Source organism: Halichoeres trimaculatus, unplaced genomic scaffold (assembly GCF_033239565.1).
Source record: "Halichoeres trimaculatus isolate MK-OKI-2021-1 unplaced genomic scaffold, fHalTri1.1 fHalTri1_scaffold_4, whole genome shotgun sequence".
In the NCBI taxonomy this organism is placed as follows: domain Eukaryota; kingdom Metazoa; phylum Chordata; class Actinopteri; order Labriformes; family Labridae; genus Halichoeres; species Halichoeres trimaculatus.
Genome location: NW_027437182.1, coordinates 3,211,448 through 3,228,816, shown reverse-complemented (window position 1 = coordinate 3,228,816; position 17,369 = coordinate 3,211,448). Strand labels below are relative to the sequence as shown.

General features: G+C 44.1%; 1 protein-coding gene across 1 annotated transcript in view; it reads left to right on the top strand.

Moving 5' to 3' along the window:
* Positions 1-17,369, top strand: part of zc3h3 (zinc finger CCCH-type containing 3) — a 93,490-nt gene that overhangs the window by 45,914 nt on the left and 30,207 nt on the right. The window contains exon 4 of the mRNA XM_074667398.1: positions 3,036-3,198. Coding sequence (XP_074523499.1) covers positions 3,036-3,198 — 163 coding nt within the window. The remainder of the gene's footprint in view (positions 1-3,035; positions 3,199-17,369) is intronic.

The window sequence follows — 17,369 nt, the reverse complement described above, 5'->3', positions numbered from 1 at the left end:
TAAGTCTTGGTCTTTTAAATAACACAGCATTTAGTTTTAGTTATATTTTAGTCATCTGAAATCTTTCAGTGTAAGTCTTCGGAGAGTACGCTGTTGTATTTGGCCTTTCTTATTTTGCTACACGCAATAAATCTCCTATTAGACCCCCTAAACGTGCCCCCAACATCCCATAATTTGCTCTTTAGTGCCATCTAGGCACACTAAAACGGTTCTAGCAGCCACTAGGAGTGTCGCACAGAGATCAAACCAACATCAAAATGTTTGTCTCATTGATAAACAAAAATCATACACTGACACCCCTGACCTATCTCGAACAGGAAGCCGGCTATTTTCCTTTCAAAACAAAATTTCGCCACATTTTTCACCCTTTCTTCAGAAATGATCTTGCCTGAAACCATAAGTGGAATCAGCTTGAAAATTGCTGAAATGACAGACCCTGCTTTTCGAATCTTATTTTTCCAGTGATTAGGTCAATATTCTGGCCTTTATGAGGGGTTGTTTCTAAACTTTTGTGAATTTGACTCCTCTCTCTGCAGCAGTTCTGTGATGATGTCACACACTCATTAGAAGTTCCGTGCAGCTGGTCATGTGACTCACTCAAGGCGGGAAAATGCTATGTTTTTCAAACACACACATTATAGAGGGATGAAACCTTGACAGAGGACTTAAAAAGGGCATGGTGAACAGGCGTGAAGGGACCGGCGAGAGGGCGAGGACCAAGCAGCAACATCCGGTCTAAGAATATGAGACAATGCTGAAGTGCTAAAATCTGCTGTTTCTGGAGTGTTCGCTTGAGGCTGGCTCCGGAAGTACAGGAAGTCACAAACACACCAAGCCAAAAAAAGCCATATTCAAAGCAGAAATTAACCTATTTACAGCCTGGTTCAGAAAACGTCTCCTGTCTGAGTCGCTAATTTTACTATCCGCACACACTGTACGGGGGTGAATCTTTTTCCAATCAGCGCTTCAGAGGATATTAAGATCGCAAGCTCCTCCAATAAGAGGCACAGCTGAGGGTCATGTGGCCGACATGCGCCCTATGGCTGTAGGGGAAGCCATTGCCACTACCAATATGGCCGCTAAAGCCAATCTGCTTCATTTTCCGTTTCAGAAACAGACGGGTGACGTCGGCGAGACTACATCCATGGTTTATACAGTCTATGGCGAGGACCCGCTGATTGCTGCTTGCAGCTTTATTTGCCATAAAAGTTTTAAACTTAGTCTAGGTTCAGTCGACCAAATATCAGCAGATCTTAGTGAAATGCAATGTAAACAACCTAACTACTGTGAAAATGTCCCGCTCACTGTGTGAAGCTACGGTTTCAATAAGTGGTAAAGTTGCGTTTCCTGTACCACCTGTACCAAACCGCACTGATCTAAACCAGACTGCTTGGTCTCCAAGAGGATTCTCCAGTCTGGGTCATTTCTCGTGCGTGCATTACTCACTTTGCTGACTGCTATCTGTACATCTTTCTAACACAGTGATTCCCAAAGTAGGATCTACGAACCAAAGCTAGGGGGTCCACGGAAAAATGTTAAAACAATTCTAAAAGTGTGCTGTATCACTGAAAAAGCATATCACCAAACTGTGATCTCTTGCAGAAATAAAATCAACTATTGTTTTCAATACTCTTTTAAAATTTAGTTTTGTGTTGTGAGATCAATTCTGATAAACATGTGACATGTTTATCGCTCCAAAGTGTGCAGTGGTTAAAAAAAACACCTTGGGGCCAACAATTACTTCAATTACTTTGAAAGTAAAGATGTAGCCTATCGTTCCAAAGTGCATTACAGTTCCTTATCACATAGTTTTATTGTTACTTTTATTGTTTTATTGTTGTTCTTGTGAAAATGTGAGACCTGAAAGGGGTCCATGGTCTAAAAAAGTTTGAGAATCCCTGTTCTAAGATATCTTCAAATAGGTCGACTCGGCAGTTTCGGCTGTGATGTTTCTGTGATGAAAGTCTTTTGGCTGAAAACTGATAACAGGCTTTGAGTCATTTTTAGTGAGCAAAATTTGGGTGCATCTTAAAAATAACATTCGCGGACAAAAAACGAGTTTAGGTTTTGACATGGAGCAGAAAAGTCAAAAATTGATGCGTTGTAAAAAAGAAATAAAAAAATTTTGGAGCTAAAATGTTGTTTGAAATTCAAAAAGGTCTGAATATGAAAAACTGATTCTGGTAAAATCCTGATCCTGATCTTGCCATAAAAACATCCTGACATACTTTCCTCATATCGCCCCCTAATGGAGAACATGTTCCTTGGTCAGAAGCAGAGTTTGCTGATGTTTACGCAGCACGTAACCTTGCAGAAAACTGACCACTGATCATCTGGATCAGAGAGGGACAGGTGACGATGGAAGAAGGAAGTTTGAGCTCACTTAGTGACTGATTTTTAACAGAAACCACTAGAAGAAACACTTTGCAAATGGAGCAGTTATACGTTATTTTTCACACCCGCTCCAGAAAAACCTGTTCCTCACACTCGTTTCTTCTCGACATGTCAGACCTCATCAGCGGCGCCCTCGGCCAACGTAAAGTCTGATCTCGAACAAAGTCTCAGATGCAAATCGTCCTCTTTGTGCGAGCACGTCAGCCGGCGTGGGCCATCATAAAACACCGTGATGGATACACAGCCAAATAAATAAATAAATAAATAAAAGCTCTTAGTCCTCTCTTTTTCTGTTCTCCAACGCCTCTACCCTGATGGATCTGTGAAATGATATAACGAATGAGACTTATGGAGAGAAGGAGGGAGGGAGGGCAGGCAGGAGGGATGAAGGCAGCGAGGAAAGAGACAGAGGATGTGATTTATTAGGCTCATAAAAATTCTGCCTTTGTTATTCCCTCTCATTTTTATACGTGAGGCTTATTAAAGAGCACACCTGCCAGAGTCCTCGCACAAACTCGTGTGTGTGCGCGAAGTTTGGTGCATTAAGAAAAACGAGCGAGTGAGGATTTGTTCCGAGTCTGACGGGATGTTTAACGGGAAATTTGCAGACATTCACGCTGATCTAACTCTGCTTTCCTCAGGTCACACTATCGCCGCCGCCGCCGCCTCCCATCGAAGCCCCACCTCTCAGCGGGTGTTCAGGACACGCTACAAGATGGTGACCCGCCCGGGCTCCAGCACCGCACACACGCTCCACTACAACCCGGCGCTCTCATGGAGAACCAAGAGGATCCAGTCGGCCAGGTAACCCACCTCCCCGTGTGGGAGCAAACACAGACACATGCAGAGGAGCGCTCCCACAGTTCACGTCAGCGTGGCAGAGCAGCGCCTCGTCTTTTATGTCACCGTCATGTGCAGCATGAGTGGAAGGGGTGGGGGATTTATGGTGCTCATTTTTACACAGTAGATAACCCGGAGAATAAACCATTTACACCATGTGCTCCTCACATTAATCCAGCCGGCAGGGAGAGCTTCTCACTCAGGACGGATACACAGAGAGGAAGAAGGTGTTGGTTCATATCTGCACTTATTTATCCTTCATCCTCACTCTGTTACTGGTGTTAAAAATTACCCATGAGTCTTCTTTAAACAGTGACTGAAGCATCCCAAACAGCAAAACCTCAGATTACTTTTTATCTTTTGAGGCTTTTTTTGTCTCATTATGAAAATTGTGTCAGGCCCAGATATTTAAGTGTATTCAGTATAAAGCCAAAGAACTGAGTTCAGGTAGTTTCGTGACCGGATCAGACATGTTTCCATTCAAGTCAATCTGTAAACTAGGGCTGCACGATTATCGCAATCGCAATCGCAATCGCAATCGCAATGTCAGCACAAGCAATTACGTAATCGCAAAAGAGGATATCGCAATCGCAATGTCAGCACATGCAATTCAGATTTTTCTCCATGATAACCAAGCAAGTCTGCAGACTCATCATTACACAACTTTTTTTATTAAATCGCAAGCACAATCGCAATCGCAATATTGTCCACCTAATCGCAAATCGCACCTTTTCCCCAAATCGTGCAGCTCTACTGTAAACTTACACTGGATCTGCTCCGTTGTGAGGTACAGGTTGCAGGTGATATGCAGCCATCATATTTTATCATATTTTATAGCTTTCAAAGCAAACAAAAAAAGAAAATGTGTCAAAACCTGTGTGTATTCAGCTTGGCTACGAGGATAAACAGACATATAGAGTAGAGTCAGACCTGGGCCCTGTTCTACGAAGCAGGATTACTGCCTAGCGAGGTAGCTTTGAGGATAGGTTTTGGATTCCCTGTTCTACGACACGGGATCACTCCTCAGCGAGGCAAGTCTCCATGGCAACATACGCTGAACGGCTAACCTGCTCCGGGGCAGGTTAGGTTCTAGATTGATCTCGCGGACTATTAAAACCCCGCCCACTGACCAATGAGCCCTCACGAAAAAATGGCTTGTCCGTTCTTAGAGGATCCCGTGGACAACGGAGCCAGACCTACTCTCTTTTTCAGATGACCGCCTTTATGAAAGTTACCGGTTTTCCAGGGAGGGGTTGGTAGTACATGACACTTTCTACAGGTAGTTAAAGGGAATGAAGAACTCTCATTGCCGTAATAAGATCTTCAATGCCAACACTTCTGTTCCATGACAATATTTTATTGCCTGTATTAAAATTGTAACAGGAATTCATGTGGGGCTCATGTGGGCTACATATCACACAAAAAATGTAAACACGATAGGAATGAACAAATGAATAAATTCATCTAAGAAATAAATTAGGTATGGTGCATGTTACAGTAAAAGTGCATGGTGAACAGTGCTATTTCAGGATGATAATGGCACAAAAGATTTTATTTGCACTACATCACTACACTTACGCATTTAGACTGTCAGCAATTTTCTGCCAGCACTCCTTCCGTGCTTTAGCAGCGGCGACAGTGCTGCTTTTAACGTTAATTACATGTTTCAGCTCGTCAAACTTCCTCATGATCACCTCCTGCTCCTCCTGTATGAAGTATGCGGTCCTTCTCTCTCCGGCCTGCTCTGACACTCCAGACTGCTCCATGTTCGCGATTGGTCAGATGCAGCGGGCTCCGCCTTATATGCGTGCACGCGCTCATTGCCTAGCTGGATCCACTTATGAGGTTGATAACCAGCGTCGTAAAACCATGTAGCGAGACCGCCGGCTACCGCGCTCAGTTCAGCGAGGCAGCTCCAAGGCTATCTGGCTAGACTGAACTTGCTTCGTAGAACAGGGCCCAGGAGTCAACAGGTTTGAGGTTTCCCACCCCAACATGAATGAAGAGAAACAGGTTGTGAAACATGGTGTTTTTTTATTATCCATGTGGTTCTGGATCTATGCCTCTGTTTGTCCCTCAGATTTAAGTGGCCATGTTAGCTACAGGATTGCCAGATGTACAAAAACTATTGTAGAGATTGGGAGAGAGTCTTCGCACCAAGTGGAGGAGTTAAAAAGTATCTCGAGGTTTTGTTCATGAATGAGGGGGAAATGGAGCAAGAGATTGACAGACGGATATGGCAGTGGTATGGATGCAATACCGGTTCGTTGTGGTGAAGAGAGAGCTGAGCCAGAAGGCAAGGCTCTGTATTCACCGGTCAATCTATAGCTACGTTTACATGGACCCAAATATTCCGCTTGCATTCTGTTTATTTGCTCAAACGGAAAGAATTTAACCTCTGTATACACCTCATTCTGAAAGAAAAGTACCAATCCGAATTGACATTTAATCAGTTTCACAGACTGGAATATTCCTTTTCCCAAACAGATTGAGGTTTCATGTATCCACTCAAACGGAAAGTTGTCAGGGTGTGTTCTTTCAGCGCATGCTCAGAAATGACCTAAGACGCAACTTGAGACGTTCCTCAATTTTAAAAATGGCGGCGAGCCGTCAGCACTGGAGGAAAGTTTATTTTTGATCCACACTTTGAAAGAAATGAACATAATTTCAAGACTGGACGGAAAACAAACTCGCAATACGGAGTATTGCAACACCGTGATAAGCAAACTGTCGTCCTCCAGCTTTGATAAATCTCATGATGTTTACGCTTTTCTGCACATGCCCAATTGAATATTCTGTTTGATTACAGCGGCGCATGTAGACCAGAGATTGGAATATTCCTTTCCATGTTTACTATTGTTTTTGGAAAAGTCATTCAGAAAGATTACATTCAGAAAGACAAAAAACTCCTCATGCAACCGTAGCTACTGTCTCAACCCTCACCTATGGCCATGAACTGTGGGTAGTGACTGAAAGAAAAAGATCACAGATACAAGCGGCTGAAATGAGCTTCCTCCGCAGGGTGCCTGGGCTCAGCTTTAGGGATAGGGTTCGGACTAGAGCTGCTGCTCCTTGCATCCAGAGGAGCCAGATGAGGTGGTTCGGGCATCTGGTGAGGATGCCTCCTGGACGCCTCCCAGTGGAGGTGTTTCGGGCATGTCCAACTGGGAGTAGACCCCGTACCAGATCCAGGACACGATGGAGAGATTATAGAGAAGAGGAGCTGTTGGAAGTGGCCTTTGCTGGTCTTTGCTGATGGCACTGCTGCCCCTGTGACCCAGACCTGGATAAACTGTCGAAGATGGCATAACTTGATGACATAGTTGAAATTGGTCTGCCTCAGTCTGATGTTTGTTGACAGTCGTACTTGACGTTTCCAGATGAAAAAAGTGACGAGTGACGTTTGTCTCAGACCAACGAGCATGGAGCGCAGATGGCCTAGCGGTTCAGGTCACACACACAAAATATCATAAAGATAAAGAACAAGCATGATCAACAGCCCATCATGATCTGGAAATCTCAGTCAAAAAGTTGATTCGATTCAGGAAAACAAAGGCAGTTGGAGTCAAAAGTCAATCATTAGATGTGGCACAATGAATGACCACTTTTCATGGAAGTTACACAGCCACGACAGAGTGGCTTAATTTGACTACCTCACAACAGTAAGCTTGGTACTTTGGTTCTGACAGGTGTACGATAATTTTACCCAAAATATGATATATTTGAGTCTCTGGTTGGACGATTCTCCATTTCTTATCTGGAAACACTGGTGAACTGATTTCCTGCTCAGCCTCTCATGGTGTGGCCACACCAAACGCGAATTTGCGGCGCGATTACATACAAAGTCAATGCAAAGACGCGTTTAGCTGCCGATTCGCCGATAGTTTGGAGCGTTCACGCGTTTAGGCGGTAGACGCGAATTCGCTCGAGTTCAAAATATTCCCCCACGACGTAATTGTTTTGACGACGTTGGGGGGCAACTGCTGTCTGCTCCGGCTCCAACTCCGCTGGAGGATGGAGGAGAAAACAATCTGTGCGGTGTGTCATCATCCAGAGTTATACGATACGACGTGTGTACTCTACAGAGACCAGAAAAACAGGAGCAGGCTTGGTTGAAAGTCTCTGAGGAGACAGGTTTTGAATGTAAGTTCTGTAAACATTCTTTTCCAGCTGGATCTGCCTGCACGGGCTATCACTGAGTCCGACTGTGTTTTCCTCAGCGGAGTTTTGAGCCTGATAGAGAGGAGGAAAGTGCGGGGCAGGGGCAGAGCCAGGGAAAAGATGGAAGTTCTCTGTGCTCCTCTCTTTCCTCCACCCCTTCATTATCCCCAGGGAGACCTCCGGGAACATGGGTACGGGGGTTCAGAGGTTCGGGGGATCGAGGATGAGATCGCAGGGAACAGCCAAGCAGGGCTGGTGGAGGTGGATTACCAGGGAGAGGCAGCAGGCATTGACTGTGATCTCCAAAGCTTTCACACACTCTCCTGTCATGATGAAACCACAGCTCATTTTCAGCTGCTCTTTTGGACTTTCGGTCTTTAAATGAACGAGCTCTCTACTCCGCATGCGCAGTACCGCGCATTCGCGTGTCCGCGCCTCAGCTTGTCAAAAAAGTCCAGCGGCGAGACTCGGGCGTTCACGCGGCGCGTGACAGGCCATTCGCGCGAGTAAATTCGCGTGTTCGCGTTTGGTGTGGCCGCGGCATTAGAGTGAAACTGTACAACGTAAAACAACCAACCACCTGTTTAAAAACACAAGCTGAATAATTGAATGTTTATTATCCAGGGTACCCACAATCCCTCACTGAAATTCAGGCCCTGAGGTATCAGCATCTTTCCATCTCTGTCGTCTTTGTATTAAAGCACAGAGTCTGGATTTTGTTCCAGCCTGTTGTAGCTTAGATTTCTTGTCTTTCCTTCCACTTTTCTCACAAACAAGTTGAGAAACTACGTTACGAGAAGAGACGTGAATGACACAACCGTCTTCCCACAGACCTTTGACAAACTGCTCTTTACCTTTTCCTCATTCCTCACAGATTCACTCTGTAAAACGAGTATTTGTCATATTCCTGGTGTCTTGTCCTCTGTGTCCAGGTGTTTGTGTTGAGATCCTTTAATAATTAAGCATTTCATCCTTATCTCCTCTTCCTTTGTGCGTCTTGGTGATGGGGTTCATTTGTGTAATCCAGATTTGGTGAGACAGAGGGGCCCGGGCTGCTGCTGGACTCTTGTGACTTATTACTATTCATTTAGCTGCTGCAGTAAATATTGATTCATCAAGGGATTTTCAATTTGAGCCCCGTGACATCTCGTGAAATATCACCCAGGGTGTAGAAGTGAGGAAAGAGATAGGGAGGGAGGGGGACAGGTCGGGTCCCCAGGGATAGTGGATCACCCCCCCCCCCTCCCCACAGCCATCACTGCGCTCCCTCCTCGTGCTTATCTATCTGTTTAACTCCACACAGCGCCCACTTTTATCAGTTTGGAGCCATTGAGTGCAGCACGAGCTCATATTCTCTGCTCTTAACTACCGAGTCCTGCTCTTCATCTTTGGCCTATCAGACCCACTGGACCCTGTCCTCATATGTTCCTGCTCTTATCTGGGAGGCTGCTCGTAGCTGAAGCCCTCTGTGAGCCACAGCGTTTACCAAATAACACCTGAAGCAGCCGTGCATGGCTCAGTGTCCTGGTGTCCTGTAGGGAGGCTGAGGTAGAGGCTCTCCTGTGGGACGTCCAACCGCTCTGGAGGCTTTAAGATGTTTTCTTGAACCAACTTAAAACCAGAAAAGGAGAAATATGGAAGATACAATGCTTATAGATAAATAGAGCACATTTATTTCTCAATATCATCTTGAAATGCTGTGTTCATGTCCAGCGTGGAAAATCACCAACTCTTCCACTTCCTCACAGTCACAGAATACGTTCATGTATCGAAACATGGCACCGTTTGACTTTAAGTTAATCGGTACTCTGTACTACAAACAGAATTTGGTCAGTACCTATAAAAGTACCCAATTTGGTACCATCCCTATTTTCTCCTATTTGGTGGTTTTACGATGTTACCAGTTCTGGCAGTTTTTAGTTTTCTTTTTATCACCAGACTCGGTGAAAAAGTTGAATATTGATGTCTACAGACAAAATCTGGAGCCATATTTTGCCCCAAAATATGCCCATCACATGTGAGTTAATTTCTAGGATTTATTCAGGGGATCTGACATCACGTTACCAGATACTAGAAGAAGAAGAAGAGGGAGAAGATGAAAAATTTCACCATCTGCCGGAGAGAAGCAGTGACCTTTTTTCTAACCCAGCTAAAAAAAGACTAAAGAGAAGGATTCAAATGGAGGGAAAAAAAAGATTTTTGAACAATTTGAAAATCCTAAAACAAAAAATCCTGATACTTATGTGAACATGATTTTTTTCTCCTACCCCTGTTAAAAATATAAATTTCTCATTTTTATCAGCTTTGAGAACATGCTAGATCAAAGACAGCTCCTAAAGGTTGAATTCTGCAAAAGGTGTAGTAAAAAAAAAAAAGACAATGAAAATTATTTTACCAAAATAATGGGGATAAAAAATCTAATTTGGATTCAAAAAGGATCTTAACTAAGGGAGTGGTTTAGCTCACTTTTTTGGATCATGCTTCTGCATTGGTCCCAGTTTGCTCCTCACAATATTTGGTGCAGATCATCCCCTCCTCCCTCTCACACTTCATTTCTCTCAGGACTTGGGTTGTAAAAGAAAACACATCTTGCATTTATTTGGAAGTTCTTGTGTGGTATAAAATCATGTGATACTACTTGTGGCTATGCAAACTTTTGATTTGTTGAAGTGTAGATGGCCTAGTGGTTTAGATCGAGTCAAGCCTGCAGGTCACTCACCACTCTCGGCCTGTTTCCTGCTCTATCCACTGTCCTCCTCTATCTAATCAAAGGCATAAAAAGCCCAAAAAATAACTTTGATTTTTTGAAGCACCCGCTGGCCCCACTCTAATTGAAAACAAATGGGTGAAAGGGAAACCAGACACTAGCAAATCACACTAAAACAAAAGGTACTTAAACCATTTAAAGTGCAAAACTGAAAACATGTTCAACTTAAAGCAAAGCAAAATCCAAATTAAGATAAAGGATTGACTTTGAGCTGAGAAAACACACTCAGGAGCTCCACACTGGCTTTGGGGGAAATGAGCCCTGGTGAAAGGGGAAAACCTTTTCTCATTCACCTATGACCAAAATACATAAAGTAAAACAAAAGCCCCTGCTTTTTGAATATTAAACCAGCTTATTTGATGATTTTAATTAGTTCTTTGTTAAAGATGCTGTGAGGGGGATCTGTTTTGATTACTCTCCCTCGCCACCTTGTGGCCTGGAGTCTCCTCACACTGTCGTAAATTACTTGTCGTGATTAAAGTGAGGCCTGTGTTTGTTTTGGAATAAAATGAAGATCAGATCAAAACAATTTTTCTTTGTTCAAGACAACTTTTTACTGGATATGGCGCACAGAGGTAAAGGCCTTATCAGTGCTGTGATCATAGACTGTATAAAACATGGACGTAGTCTCGCCGACGTCACCCGTCTGTTACTGAAACGGAAATTGAAGCAGATCAGCTATAGCGCCCATATTGGTAGTGGCAAGGGTTTCGCCTACAGCCATAGGGCGCCTGTCGGTCATGTGACCCTCAGCTGTGCCTCTTATTGGGGGAGCTTGCGATCTTAATATCCTCTGAACGGCCGAGTTTGAAAAAAGTTCACCCCCCGTACAGTGGGTGTTGGTAGTAAAATTAGCGACTCAGACAGGAGACGTTTTTTGAACCAGGCTGTAAATAGGTTAATTTCTGCTTTGAAAACAGCTTTTTTTGGCTTGGTGTGTTTGTGACTTCCTGTACTTCCAGAGCCAGCCTCAAGCGGACACTCGAGTAACAGCAGATTTTAGCACTTCAGCATTGTCTCATATTCTTTAAGTGGGGGATGCGGCTTGGCTGTGATGTGGTGCTACGGTTTGAAACCTGACATCAAGCAAACGCTGTAGCAGCTGGCTATATGTTAGCCTGGTGCTCCAACGTATGTCAAGGATTCAAGGTTTTTTATTTTGCATTTGACGGACCGACAGTCCAGACACATTGGAAGTCTTGGAAATCTTGCAGGGCTCTCTCAGAGTCAAAGACTAAAGGTATAAAGGATATTAAGATATGTATAAAATAATTATTACCCTTTAGCTCGTGCTCTATCTCTCTCCTGTTTATCTTTCTTCTGCTCTTCTGTCTGACTGTTAGGCTCAAGTGTCCACCATCACTACAAAATTAATCACAGAAATCGTTTTCAGCAGAGAAAAACACAGATCTCTCTGTTTTATCTCTTCTCTCTACTTAACTTCATCAGCCGGTGTGGTGTTGTCATAGAGACCTGGATGTGCTGTAAAACAATCCAGGCCTGGACGACCTGAACTGGAAGCTAAATAGTAGCAGTTTAAAAAACTTGTAACCAGCAATGTTGGCGCTGATAATCTTATTTTAAAGTCTTTCTGCTCAGACTTGTGACACACTATGAGCACAGAAACAAACCTCAATCAAGTCGAGGTAAATAAAATCAGTTGCTCACCCTTCCCAGCATGCCCTGCTCTTACCTGAGCGTGTCCGGTGATTTAGCGCTGGAGGGGCAGTTTGAAAGAGGCGAGGGGGGGAAATCAGCTGCAGTATTTCAACCCCCGCCACCAGCAAATAGATATAATCTCAACATTAACTCCATTAATAGTAGCAGGAGTTGAATTAAGAAAGCCGTAAAGCACGCACAGCGAGGATAAATCACAGCCCCGCCCCCTCCATCGCCCTCACACCTCCCTGTTTTTTAATTCCAGTGTTTGTGCGTTGGTCTGTTTGTCTTCTTCCTCTTCCTGTGGAGAGGATTTCTCCGTCCGTTATTTCTGACCATCTCTGATTCTTTTTAATTCATTTAGCTCCAAACATAACCAGAGCCTCCAGCCCTAAATAAGTCGACTTTTTTAAAGTGTGTACAACACACAGACACACACACACACACACAGACGTGGTCCAGGCGCTCATCTCCTTTAGTGCTTCAGTATCGATCAGCACAGGATGTAAGAGACTGGGCAATAAAGTGAGGCAGCGCTCCTTCTTCTTCACTTCTCTCCTCTTTTTTCCCCGCATCCTCTCCCCCATTCATCGCCTTTTATCCCCCGATTCATTCGTTTACTCATTACTTATCACATTAGTCATCTCCTCCTCACCTTCGCTCGCGAGGACTCATCCTCCTCTGCTGCTGCTCCGGCTGAATCCCACACAAACACTCCCTAAGTGTTATTTCCTCCCCTAAAAGTGGATTTTAGCTCATTACGCGCGCCTCTCTTTAAGTTGGATTTGATGGCGTCCTGATGCGTTTGGTTTCCTTTAAGTGCCTGAAGAAGAGCAGCAGCCCCTCGCCGTTGGAATTAGCCAGATGACTGTTTTTGCTGCGCTCTGTTTCAAGGGTAACTGTTTCCCGATATGAGCGTACTAATGCTTGGGTTGCAGACAAATAGACAAGAGCAGCATTATTCAGAGCAGCCGCGCGACCCTCCAAATTCTTCCCTGTCACTAAAACAAAAGTCGGATCATTCATCAACGGAGGAGGTAGTGCTGAATCGCGCGCTCTGTTATCTGTGCATCGCATGGTCAGAGGGCTGCACACACACACACACACCTGCACACACACAGGAGTACACACTCAGACTGGTCTCAGGGGACTTGGAGCCGCCCTTGTCGCCTCCTTCAGTTCTTCCTCTCCTCAACATATTTTTACCTTTTCTTTGGAGCTGTGTTTCGTTTTTTCCTGTGACCTCCAGCCACCGCTCCTGGTGTGTTTGACGACACAAAGACACAAAAGCTGCTGTTCGGCCTCTGACTTTGGTTTTCGAGTGGCGGTCATAGATTTCATCTTGAGGACAGAGTGTGAACTGCAAACAGAGAAAAGGATTATTTCTTGATAATTATTTTCTTTACTGTCTAACACTGTCGGCTTCTTTCTTCACTCCTCTCACTGCCAGCAGATTGCTCTAATGCAAAGCTAATCTGCTCCTTCAGAGGCTCTTTACACTAATAGTGTTCAGTGTGGGAGTGAAACACACTTTATTTCTCTACAAATTAGGCTCGCAATCCACAATGTCCCAGAAAGTGACGTCAGTAAACCCCGCATTGATGTACTCTCTGGTCTGATACTTTTAACTCTTAAATTTAGGGCTGCAGCTGACAAATAGTTTAGTATTCAAGTATTCTACTATAAAATTCCATCAATTATTCGAGTAATCGGATAAAACTTTTTTTTTAGTTAAAGAGCAATGAAAATTTGTTATAGACAAGTGACTTTAGGTGATATATTTTGAGTTCAGTGAAATCTTCTGAGATACTTAAAATGTGTTTCATCTTCACTCTACAGCATTTTGTTTTACAGATTAAATACATCCCTAAATGACACAATCACCTAATTTGTAGAGCAAGCCATTTGCAGGACGCTAAAGGAGACAAAAAACATGCAATAACACACTGCGCTGATTTGTCACTAGTTGCTTTTTGGAAAAATGGCGCAGGAAGGGTCTGAAATGTAAGCAATATAGCGACTATGTGCCAAATCAAAAGTAGTCTGGGGAAAAAAACATTCTTTGATCTGTTTAAAATTAAACGATTCCTCGAGGCAATCATTTTTTGTAATCGAGTTACTCGAAATATTCCAGGAATTGTTTTTGCACCAAATGCAGCAGCTTGTGTGGAGCTGTTTCTTCTGCTCCCATTGATTCTAATGGAGGAAGCTGAGAGGGCTTCTTTGGGGTTCAACGACTTTGAGGGCTCGTCATTCGAGAAGCAGGTCCAAAACATCAATTTCCTTATGAGCGTTTGCAAAGCAGGGTCTAGTCCAGGCATGGGCAAACTATGGCCACATGCGGCCCGTTAAACGTTTTATTCTAGCCCGCCTAACTTGAAAAAATTAAATGAATAAACCTTGTTAATGTTTTATTTTCCCTGCAATTCTGATGTTTTCTATAGAGAGAGTTCACGTTTAATATCAAAATATCACACAAACAATTTTGACACAATCTTTTATTATTTTTTGTTTTTTTCATTTTTAAAACCAGGACAGAAAAAATGTGTTTTTCTGTAATTCTGTTTTTCCGTTTTGGTTTTAAAACAGAAAAACAAAAAAACAAGTCCTTTTTTTCATTTTTTTTAAATTTTGTTTTGAAACAGAATAACGAAAGAACAAACCTTACTCGGATTAAAAATCCCATTATAATTCCATTCTCTCATATTCTAATTTTAATTTCAAAACAAAATCAAGACAGTGAAAAATAGACCGTTACATGTTTTCTGATTTTTGATTTGAAAACGAAAAATTGAATAACAAGTCATATCCGTTTTCCGATCTTGGATTCTAAAACGGGATATGGAATGAACGAATGATACCCTGATAGTTACCAAAGCACTCCATCCATCTTCTCCTGATCCGGCCCCTTTGTCAAATGTTAGAACCCATTGTGGCCCACGAATCAAAAAGTTTGCCCGACCCCTGGTCTAGTCTGTAATCTTAGTAAATTTGAAGCTGATACCACTAATGGTTTCGGAGGAGGTAATTTTTGAAGAAAGGGTGAAAAAAGTGGCAAGATTTTATTTCAAAGGGCAAATTTCTGGCTTTGTGTTGAAAATAGGTCAGAGGTGTATGACTTTTGGGTCTCAATAAGAAAAACATTTTGACGTTGGTTTGATCTCTCTATGACATTCCTACTGGCAGCTAGGGCCGTTTTGGTGAGCCTAGGTGGTGCTAGAGAGCAAATTATGGGATGTTAGGGGTCCAGTTTGTATCATATCGAAATATTTTGGCAATCATGAGGTATGTGCTGATTTTGGTGACTTTTTGAGCACATTTAGGGGGTCAATTAGAGCTCAAAGAGCAGAGGGAAGAAGAAGAAGAAGAGATTAAAGCGGCAAGCAAGGTTGGAAGGGTCCTCGCACTCTCGCCTGGTCCCTTCTGTCGGTCTTTCATACCCGTTTCCCCTCCATGGTCAGGGTTTCATCCCTTTCTGACCCTCTTGGTGCTATGACAGTTGATATAATGTATTATTTCCTCTGCTGAGTCACATGACCAGCTGCACGGAACTCCTAATCAGTGTGTGACATCATCATGGAACTCCTAATCAGGGTGTGACATCATCACAGAACTGCAGCAGAGTGATGGGTGAAATTTATTCACAAAATTTTCCAAAACAACCCCTCACAGAGGCCACAATTTTACCCAAATCTGTGTAAAAATATGATATCTATGTAGTAAATCCTGTCAGGAATCCATCCATGACATTTTTAAAGCTGTGCGACTTTGACTTTTCTGTCTAAAGGCCTAAATGCGGCAGCCTGCATGGGCAGGAATCAGAAATCCAAGTATTTTGATGGAGGGAGTTGGGAGAGCTTCTGTTGGGTTCACCGACTTTGAGGGCTCGTCATTCGAAAAGCGTGTCAGAAACGTCAAAGTCTCGCACTGCTTTTGCAAAGCAGAGTCTAGTCTGTTTTGTGAGCAAATTTCAAGCTGATACCACTTATGGTTTCAGAGGAGATAATTTTTGCAGAAAGGGTAAAAAATGCAGCTAAATCTTGTTTTGAAAGACAAATTGTCGGCTTTCTGTGAGTGAAAGGGCCGTGGTGCCCCCTAACTTTTTTCTCTATGATATTCCTACTGGCCACTAGGGCCGTTTAAGTGTGGCTAGGTGGGGCTAGAGAGCAAATTATGGGATGTTGGGGGTCAAGTTTGGTATCATATCGCAATTTTGGTGATAATTTGGTGTGTGCTGATTTTGGTGAGTTTTTGAGCACATTTAGGGGGTCATATTAGAGCTTAAGTCCATTTGTTGGATTTGCTTGAAGGTGTTTGTCACATTTTCTTCCAGTTGAACCAACAGCAAAGAGTACCATTTCTCTATGAAAAGGTGTAATTAATTCAAAATCAACAATAAGACCAACAGCATTTAATGAGGTAAACAGATCGCTAACATGCGTCTGATTGAAACTGTAGCAAACAGAAACGTGTGGAGGACAAACAGCCTCAGGTTTATGAACCCAGTGAGGAAGCCTCCTAACAGACTGGGGTGTACCAGCCCCGGTCACCCCCCTGACTGCAGCCCCGTGTCAGGGTTAACTGCCGTCTGTGTTAACTGTTCATGTCATATCCCCATTAACCTCCATTGTGGTTCCCCGGGCCGCCCGCTCCTTGTTTAAGCCTCCCAGGGTGGCCGTCAGCGCTCCAACATTAGCCTCCATTACAGCTCCCCTGGCTGCAGTTGCCCCGTGTAGGGCAGCCACTGATCTCGCAGCGGTGAAACTGAGTGTCTGTGCAGCTGAGTTATTGCGTGCAGTCAGGTGGAGTGTGTACGTGAGCGCAGCTGATGGCGGCTATTTGCTCCCTTTCCTCCTTATTTGCAGCAGTGCAGCAGCGCTCGCCGGCTGCAGCGCGTTAAGCGTCCGTGTCAGTTGTTTTGTGCGCGGCGTGCATTCAGGGTAACCCTCTCTCTTCTCCGTAATGGGAGGCATGAACTCTCGCTCCAAACCCATTTCCAGCCCATCTGAAATACGGCAGCAAATTACCTCCAGCGGCACCCTGCACACCAGCCCCAATCCGCCCCAAATAGAAGTGACAGGACAGCGCAATTTATCGCCATAACCCCTGCACCGACCCTCCACCACCACCACCACCACCCAGCAGCACATCCGCTCTGAACGCGCAGCCTCCACACACACACTCACACACACACAGGTCGACTGAGTGACTCCTGAACAGTGGGCACGTGTGTGTAGAGGCCTGTGATTGTGTGCACTGTACATACTGTAGCAGGAGTGTGTTCTGTGTGTGTGTGTGTGTGGTCTGTAGGCTCCAGTGTAGGGGCCAACCTCGCTGCCCTGGCCCCCTGCCCTGCCTATTATCTCATTGATTTCCTCCTCTCCTCTTTTCAATTCTCTCCATTTCCACACTGCCGTCCTTTCCATTAGAGGAGCAATTTAACAGAGTGCTGTGACATGGGAGGTAGAAGGAGGGAGGGAGGGAGGAACCAGGATGGGAAACATAAAGTGAGGAGGGGAGATATAAAGGAAGGACCTGAGGAAGGGAT